The sequence below is a fragment of the Triticum urartu genome, chromosome 3A (genome assembly GCF_056163025.1).
Source record: "Triticum urartu cultivar PI428250 chromosome 3A, HENAU_Tu73, whole genome shotgun sequence".
Lineage (NCBI taxonomy): Eukaryota > Viridiplantae > Streptophyta > Magnoliopsida > Poales > Poaceae > Triticum > Triticum urartu.
In genome coordinates this window covers 583217103-583226433 of record NC_141875.1, presented here as the reverse complement: position 1 = coordinate 583226433, position 9331 = coordinate 583217103, and the positions used below count along the sequence as shown (strand labels likewise).

The window sequence follows — 9331 nt, the reverse complement described above, 5'->3', positions numbered from 1 at the left end:
CAAGACCTTCGGCTTTAGAGCTTGTTGTGCTAGCCACTAGAGATATTCAACGCGAATAATTACAGTGCGGTGCAAGTTTATAAGATCCAAAATTTTAGTTTCTTTGTTCCCGGTTTTTCTTTTTGATGTTTTCTATTGGTTTACTCGAAATTCCAAATAATGTTCTCGATACTGAAATTTGTTCAGAAATTCAAAAAAAATATGTGTATTTTCTGAAATTACTCATATTTTTCAAACATTGTTCATGTTTCTAGAAATCCGATTTTTTTAAAAAAAATTGAATGTTTTAGAAACGAGAACACTTTTCAATTTTTAAAGTTATTTTGAAAAAATACAAATATTTTCTCAAAATGCAAACATTTTTATAAATCACGAACAGTTTTTAACATAAGAAGTTTTTTTTAAACGGAGAAAATATTTTGAAACTCTTATTTTAAAACGTGAACATTTTTTAACCTCCCCCCCCATTTTTTTTGAAAATTGGATCATTTTTAAAAATTGGCGAACATTTTTTTAAAATACTAATAAATTTGGAAATACGATAGTTTATAAAAAAACTCAAACATTTTTTGAGAGTGCAGAACAAATTTGAAAACGTGAATAATTTTCAGAAACAAGAACACTTTTTTAAATTTGCAAACAACATTTAAATAAAGGAACAGTTTTTGGAAACACAAAAGTTTTTCCAGGACGTGAACATTTTTTGAAACTGCAGAACAAATTTGAGAACATGAATAAATTTTGGGAACACAAACTTTTTTTGAAAATGAGAACATTTTATGAACGAATTTAATTTTCAAAAACACCCAAATTTCCGTAAAATGCAAACATTTTTATAAATTTGTTGACAATTCCCAAAAAAACACAAATATTTTTTGAAATAAACGAGAACATTTGTCGAAAACTCAAGCTTGTAGCATTTTTTTGGTTTTCTTCTACTTTTATGGGTTTTCAATCAACTTTTAATATTTTTCCATTAATATGAATGTTTATTTAATAAAAGGTTGTGCATAATCAATATTTTTAAAGGACACGACCATTTTGTAAAACTGTAGACATTTTGTTATTACATGCACATTTTTAATAGTTTGCCAGTATTTTTTTACATGATTTCTTTCAAAACTACATGATTTTAGAAAATATGTTTCATTTCTTAAATTGCACAAACGTTATGAAAACTCACAATAGACATATAGAAAATTCACAATATATTTTAAATATATATAATTTCATATATATTCATGTATTTTTAATTAAATATGTATCAAAAAGGAGAAATAAGATAAAAGAATAGGAAATCCCTGAAAAGAAGAAGAAAAATAATTAAGAAAAAGAAAAGGAAATGAAGACTAAAAACCGAAAGAGTAAAAAAAGAATAAAACCCGAAGAACGAAAAAAAGAGAGAAAGGAAAAACGAAGAGAAAAACGCCAGCGAAATCGCTAATGGGGCCTGGGCCTACTGCCCCACGCCTGTGCGTTAGGACAACTATTTGCCGCATTGAGCGGCAAATAAGATTTTCGCAGCCGAATTCATCCCCTCTGCACCTCTTTTTTTTTTTTTTTTTTTTTGAGGGGCATCCCCTCTGCACCTAGACGCACCTATTTCCGATAGGCAGGCCGGCGCTGCGAACCCACGACAGATCTCCCTATTGTCGCCATCTCTCTCACGGTCCTCTTCCCCTCCGGCGACTCCAGCGCGCGGCACAGCCGGCAAGGCGGCAAGCAAGGTAATACTCCGCACCCATCCTTCTCGTCCTCCTCTTCTCGCCCCTATAATCCTTCCAAGAATTCCTCTTATGTCGACATGGATCCACGGAAACCACGTCCCGGCGCCCCAGATCCATCCACGATCCGCCCCTTTTCTTGTACCAATCGAACCACCTGACCCCCGTCCTCTCCTTTCTTGGTGCGTAGATGGATTGGCAGGGGCAGAAGAGCGCGGAGATGCTGATGCAGGTGCTGCTGGTGGCGTCGGCGGTGGCGGCGTTCCTGGTCGGGTACGCGATGGCCGACTTCCAGCTGATGCTGCTCGTCTACGCCGGCGGGGTTGTCCTCACGGCGCTCGTCACCGTCCCCAACTGGCCGTTCTTCAACCGGCACCCGCTCAAGTGGCTCGACGCCGCCGAGGCTGATCGCCACCCCCGCCCGCAGATCAGCAGCGCACCAGCGACGACCGGGGGTAAGAAGAAGACCGGGAAGAACAAGTAGTCATGTTACTTATTGGTCCATGTGTCGCAGACATGTTTTATGATATATCAGTTGCAGAACTTCTGAGTATGACATGCTAGATGTTGTGTTACCTGAATGTTTTATATGACAAAAAATTAGCTTCCTTCTTGGTGTCTGGATGTCTGCTTTCATGGTGCTGAAAAGCCTGGTCACCTATATATGCTCAATACGGGCAGTGCCTATCAAAAGAAAGGAAATTATAGCATGTGCTCAGTTCTATCATGTGATTTTGAAACTAAATGCTTTGTTGCCTCTCTGGAGTATGGAAAGGACTGGTGAGTTCTTAACAATTGCCAGGATATGAGTTGTGACTGTTGGTCATTGCAAAATTAAGATACCTTGAGAACTGCCTTGATTTGCCCGGGTGGTTTCAGGTTAAGCTGTGCCTACAAATTTTCTACAGTATCATTTTTTGCTCTCAGTTTTGCTGTTAAGTGCAATCTATGCTTAGCTACTGTTTTGCTGGTCGTTAGATGCGTGATGATAGACTGCGTTGTAGCATTTTATTGGTATCTCTGGTGTTTGTTTGTTTCAGTCATCATGATGTTCAAGAATACCATGCATGATGGAGCTTTTGTGCGTTCTGAGTTCATCATTAACCTGTTGTTAATGGTCAACGTTGCAACTGGAAAATATTGGTCATCCCTAGTTAGTTTCTTTGTCTAATACAACCTCGGTCCGAATTACTTGTCTTAGATTTGTTCAGACAAGGATGTATCTAGACAAGTGTAAATCTAAGACAAGTAATTTGGGACGGAGGGAGTATTTGATTGAGGTGGCATCTAACATGGTTGTCTGAAGGGGACAACTTGAACACCTTCAAGAGTCAAATTGAGTTTTTTTTCAGACTTTATCTCTGACCTTTGAGACTTCAGGGTACCAAACATGTATTCAGAAATGCTTTTGTTGGGGTAAAATAAACTTCCGGTTATGCTCCCCTAGTTATACGGCCATATCTTAGTCATGTTGTAATAATTTTTTAACTAAGGGAGAACCTTCAACCACTATGTCTCAACATTTGGGCTGTCTTATTGCCAATACTTCTGTCCACCATTGTTTGTCATATCAAAATCTTAACATCAGCCACACTTGAGCCACCACAGAAACTGGATGATTTTTGTATTTCGATGTACTCCCTCCGTCTGAAAAAACTTGTCCCTCAAATGGGTGTATCTAGCACCAAGTTAGTGCTAGATACATCCATTTGACGAACAAGTTTGGGACAAGTTTTTTCGGACGGAGGGAGTACATTTTTTTTTTGAAACGAAAGGGGCTGCCGCCCTGCCCCAACTTTTTATTAAAAAAGCAAAGGCAACCATAGCAGACTGTTTTTTTTTTTTTGCGGGAAACTTCGAGCTTTATTCAACTATTCTCTGTTCCCGCATGATCAGCCAAAACGCTGGTCATGAGGAAGCCAGGGGGGAGTCCATCCAGCACTCGGTGATCCCCAAGGTGCAAGCATGTTTAGCACACAAGTGGGCCGACATATTAGAGTTTCTCGATACATGTTGAACATCAAAAGATAGAAAAGATAAGGCTAGCTCTTCTATTTCTAATAATAGCGGCGCTACGATGGAGCGCGAAAACCGTCGCGAGTGCCATAGCTAAACCAATTCTAAGCAATCTGTTTCCATGAGCACTTGCGAAAAGCCTTGAAGTTGTGCGAATATCACCCCATCTCGCAAAGCAGACGCCTCGGGGTAGGGCTTACTCCAGGCTGCCAAGAAGGTCGAGGAAGTCCGTGCCACTCCTCCAGCTCCACTTCTATGTTCAAGCACTGAAACACTAGCATCTGTGTTTACCTTTGTCCAGCCTTGATACGGTGGCCTCCAGCCATAGCCAGGTAGAACCTTCGTCTGTTCCAAGGGAAGCTCCATCAAGGCAAGAGTTTCTCTTATACGTTTGAGAGATTGCATCGGGTTCATACTTGCTCTGTCATGCGTTATATTATTGCGAGAGGTCCAAATAACCCACATGACAGTAACAATTTTTGCCAGATCACTCTCTGAGAACCAAGAGTCGCAAAGAATATCCCTACACCAAGTCATAGGGTGTAACTCCGGTAGCTTGACTTGCAACCATTTTCGAGCTTCTGTCCAGAAAGTTTGAGCATGTGAACACTTGATCAAAGCATGCATCAAATCTTCATCAGCTCTCATGCACACCTTGCATCGTGCTATGGTTGCAATATGCCTGTACTGTAGTGTGCTCTCCACTGGAAGAATGCCACGGAGGACCCTCCACCAAAACACACGTACCTTAGGTAGCACTTTGAGCTTCCAAAGACGAGTCCATAACTGCTTATTATTCTCTGAAGATTCTGTAGTCGCCCCTTCCTCTAGAGTTGAATGCTCGTTATGAGTCATTAGAGCGCGATACGCTGACTTCACAATATAGGAACCCGACCTCTCATGATCCCAAGCCCAATAATCATCACCACCTCCTTGTCTGAGTGGAATATTTAAAATAGCATCAACATCCGGTGGGATAAAATTTTCTCAAACAACGCCAGCTTTCCAAGATCAAGTCACATCATCGATCAAGTCTGAAACAAGATTAATAGGTGATGTACCTATCTGTGCAGTGGGCCGCAACGAAAGCTTGCCTGGTAGCCATCCATCCTGCCACACGCGCGTGGACGAGCCATCGCCAATCCGTTTTAGCAGGCCAGTCTCCAGTGCCGCCTTCCCGGCAACGATTGCTCGCCAGGTAGCCGAAGCGTTACAAGGAACAATAGCATGCATAAAATCCGTGTTCGGGAAATAGCGGCCTTTTAACACCTACAAAAAGAGGGGTACACTTTTTGTACCCCTATAACTGTGCACGGGCAGTCTGAGCCACGGGCACCACCACACTGAGCAAGGCAATGGAGGTGAGCCAAGGTAAGGCCGAAGCTCAGGAGAAGCAGAACGACGCCAAGACCAAGACCACAGAGAGCAAAGGGGACGAAGCGGACCCCCCCCCTCGGCAAGATCCTTGCCGGGAGGCGGTTTTAGCAAACCCGGCAAGACCCTTGCCGTGGCAGCTCGCCCCACGCCTGCGGAGTGAGTCACCCTTGAGTCCACTGCCCCCATGGGGCAAGGATTCGGGAGACATCCCCGTGGTGGCATGCAGATCTTTATGAAGGCATTCAAGATCAGATACACCCTTTAGAAGATGATGATCCTTGGCGGGATCCCAGCCAAGGAAGACCACAAGGCCCCCGGCAAGAGCCTTGCCGGGGATGACAGCAGGCGCCACGGCAAGACCCTTGTCGGGGCCCCGGCAAGGCCCTTGCCGAGAACACCCGTAGGGCCACCATCAGGCCCACGCCAGTCAAACCTCCACCACCGTTCACATGCAGCTGCCGACCCAACCAGCTGGGCAACCTCAGCTGCCTGCCTGCCTACATGGCACCGCGAGCGCCGCTGGCCAGGGCGCGTGTCAACATGAGAGGGAGCGGCGACAGACGAGACAGGGCTCTCCCCCATCCCCGATAAAGCAAGGACACCTGGGCAAGATGCATTAAATGCGCCTTGTCATGTAATGCGAGGGATAACCTCACATCACTGTTCCCTTTCCACCTCCTGGTGCTACTGTGGCAACCCCTTTCCTATAAAAGGAGGCCCGAGGTGACCAGGAAGAGGATTCGGCTTTTGGAGCTCCTCACGTCCCATAGCTAGCTCAAGAACACAGATATGCAATCCACCAAAGCAGGAGTAGGGTTTTACGCATCCTCGCGGCCCGAACCTGGATAAACGAACCGTGTGCTACCTGTTAGATCCGCTCTTCTCACGACCCCGCGCCCCGCAACCGTAGCAGGGATTCTTGTGATCCCATAGGTGTCGTTCATCACCGACATCTTTGGCGCGCCAGGTAGGGGAGCGCAGTTGTGAGAATCGGCTTTAGCAGTTAGTTCGACGCTTCTTCATCATCATGGCGCCCAAGAAGAAGACGATGGTGGCGGTTGGCCCGTTGGAAGCCGGACATCCCGTCCCGACGCGGGCGAGCAGCGGACCGGTCGCAGAAAGGACCCGGGGCGCCGTTCGCGAACACCAACACGTCCCAGCAGCCGGAGTTTGGGAGACGGCGATGTTCGTGCGCCTGGTAACGGGCCGCACGCCGCCAAATCCAAAGACGGAGCCAGGCCCTCCGCGGGTGGCGCGGGGCCTTCCAAGATCGCTACCGCCCCGCCCGAAGGCGATGCGAGGGCCTCCAAGACTCCCACGCCGGCACCGACGGCGCGCTCTTCTCAAACGGCGCGTGACGAACGACGCAATCACGCAGAAGACCCCGGGCGACGCCGTGGGAAGAGCCCCGAGCGCCACTCCCGGGAGGTAGAAGACCTGCCCGCTTGCCGAGGCGCTGGTGAAGATGGCATGCGACCGCGGGGTCGTGATAGAGCTCCTTCTGACATGGTCAGAAGTCGAAGCGCGTCGCGATCCGTGCAGGTTTCGCTGCCACCAACGCCAGCAGAAGCCCTGGCGCGCGCGCGGTTGCTCCTCGATTTTCCTCCCACTACGGGGAAACTCGACGAATGGAGAGCCACTATCCGAAGCCTTGTTGCGGTGGCCAACAAAGACGAACCGAGTCTGGTGGAGCCCCCGAGTCGACGCTCCGACGGAGTCCCACGCACCAGTGGCAGGAAAGCCGGCGGCGCCGCGACCATGGTGCACTCGCCTCCTCCTCGCCCGGTACCGCGGACGCCAGCCCGTCGCGACGTTGCGGGCGACGAAATCTCCATAGCGTCGTCCGACCCGCGGACCCAGTATGACCAGCGCCAATTCCTTCGGGAATGAGAACATGAAGACGCTCGAACCACTATCGAGCGCCGGCGCGGAGCGCGCCACCAGACAGACAGGCGAGCAAGGCCTGCTGTGAACCACCCGGCACCGGAGAGCCCTGGAGGCCTACCTTACGAGGTAGGCTGCCCGGCTTTTACCCGTGAGCTGCGGCAGTTCCAGTGGCCCACTCACCGCACTTTCAAACCTGACGTGGACGAAAAGTACAGCGGCAAGACCCACCCGTCCGAGTTCCTCAGCATCTACACCATTGCGATGCAAGCTGCCGGAGCTCGTGACGATAAGGTGCTTGCGAATTACTTTCCGTTGGCTCTTAAACCCAACGCCATGTCGTGGTTGATGCACTTGCCGGTAGACTCTATTTCCTCCTGGTCGGATTTGTGCCATGAGTTTGTGGGCGCCTTTACTGGAGGCCACCAAGCCCATGGCCAAGCGAGCGACTTGCACATCATTCCCCAGAAGGGAGGCGAGAGTCTCCGCAAGTATATACAGAGGTTCAGCTGGATACATTACAATATCCCTGATGTTCACCCTGCCGCCATCATCAGCGCGTTCCATCAGAATGTGCGTAACCGCAAGATGCACGAAGAGCTGGCAATGAACAAGGTGAAAGATGTAGCAGAACTCTATGTTCTTGCTGACAGATGTGCCCGGGCTGAAGAGGGAAGGAAGTACCCCGGCGAAGACGCCGGCGTGGAAACCGACTCCTCAGATGAAGATACCGCCGCCTCAGCGAAGAAGGGCCGGCGCCATAACAGGAAGCGCAAAGGTAAAGCCGTGCTTGCCGTTGAGGGATCTGGAGACACCAGCTCCACCAAGAAAACCAAGGCAGATGACCCCGGCAAGGAAATTGTCGGATGTGTCGCCTGCCGGGCCTTGGCGGTTGCCGAGAAGCCAGGAAACTCCGACAAGTGATACTGCAAGATCCATCGCACCAAAGGCCATGCTCTCCAAGACTGCCGACAGGTTGAGCTCCTCGCTGAGAAGCAGAGGGCTGAATATGAGAGGCGGGACAAGGAGAAGGGCCAAGACGGTGCTGAGGGGTCCGGCAAGAAGCGTGACGGCCAGGCGGGCCGTCGCGGCAAGGATAAACAACCGGAGAGGCCCGCCCGGGGCCGTGACAAAAAGCCAGACGACGACGATCACGAAGAGGATGACGAATCCGGTGACCAAGAGTTTCAGAAAGCTATAGAGGCCATGTGCGTCGACGGCGGCGCCTCGCTGCATACTTCTCACCGCCAGCTTAAACAGTGGGCACGTGAGATTACAGCGGCAGAGCCGTCGTTTGATGCCCGAAGGCCGCTGAAGTGGTCCAGCACACCTATCATTTTTTACAGGATCACCCTGATCGCACTACTGCGGTCGGGTGCTTGCCATTGTTGGTTTCACCAACAATACGCAACCTCAAGGTGACAAAGATGCTAGTCGATGGCGGGGCCGGTCTGAACTTGATCTCGCCTGCCGCGATCGAGAAACTGCAGATTCCTGATGGAGACCTCGAAGAGATGGGCATGTTTCAGGGGGTCAACCCGGGAAGAAGCCAACCTAAGGGAAAGGTCACGCTGCCCGTGACTTTTGGAAGCGACCTGAACTACAGGACAGAGAGGATTGTGTTTGATGTTGCCAAGATCCCCTTGCCCTACAACAGGATCCTTGGCCGCCCAGCGCTGGCCAAGTTCATGGTGGCGTCACACTACACCTACAACATCCTGAAGATGCCAGGACCTGTGACGATCATCACCATCCCCTCCGATAAGAAAGATGCGCTGATTTGCGCTGACCAACTATACCAGCAAGCAGTTGCAGCAGCTGCCGCCACTAGGGCACTTGCTCCTGCCGCTGGGACCCCGGGAGGGAAGAAGAAGACCGGTGAGACCTCAGACACCCACTCCGGCAAGCGCACCTCTTCGAAGTGTAGCACTCCCGTCGAGGACGTGCCAGAGAGATCCACCGGCGGAAACAAGAAGCCCAGGGCCATACCGCCGGGAACCAAGAAGGTTTCCGTCAATAAGGACGGCACGGGAGGAGCTTTCACCATAAGCTCCACCCTTGACGACAAATAGGAAGACGCGCTCGTCACCTTCCTACGGGCGAATGTCGATGTGTTTGCATGGCAAGCTTCCGACATCCCCGGCGTTCCCAGGGAGGTGATTGAGCACCAACTTGCTGTCTGTCCTCATGCGCGGCCCGTCAAGTAGAAGGTCAGTAAGCAAGCTTTGGAACGACAAGAGTTCATCACAAAGGAGATCCAGAAACTGGAAGCAGCGGGTTTGGTAAGAGGAGTGCTCCATCCAACATGGTTGGCCAATCCGGTCGTAGTG

The 9331-nt window shown here is 49.4% G+C and overlaps 1 protein-coding gene across 1 annotated transcript; it reads left to right on the top strand.

Moving 5' to 3' along the window:
* Positions 1-1570: 1570 nt before the first annotated feature.
* On the top strand, positions 1571-2332 carry LOC125545223 (signal peptidase complex subunit 1). Its single transcript, XM_048709114.2, has 2 exons — positions 1571-1727; positions 1915-2332. The coding sequence occupies exon 2, from the start codon at positions 1915-1917 to the stop codon at positions 2206-2208; it is 294 nt and encodes a 97-aa protein (XP_048565071.1). The 5' UTR covers positions 1571-1727; the 3' UTR covers positions 2209-2332.
* Positions 2333-9331: the final 6999 nt, after the last annotated feature.

What these genes read in the sequence shown, in the direction of transcription:
- LOC125545223 (XM_048709114.2), top strand. Translation starts at nt 1,915, where the DNA reads ATGGATTGGCAGGGGCAGAAGAGCGCGGAGATGCTGATGCAGGTGCTG.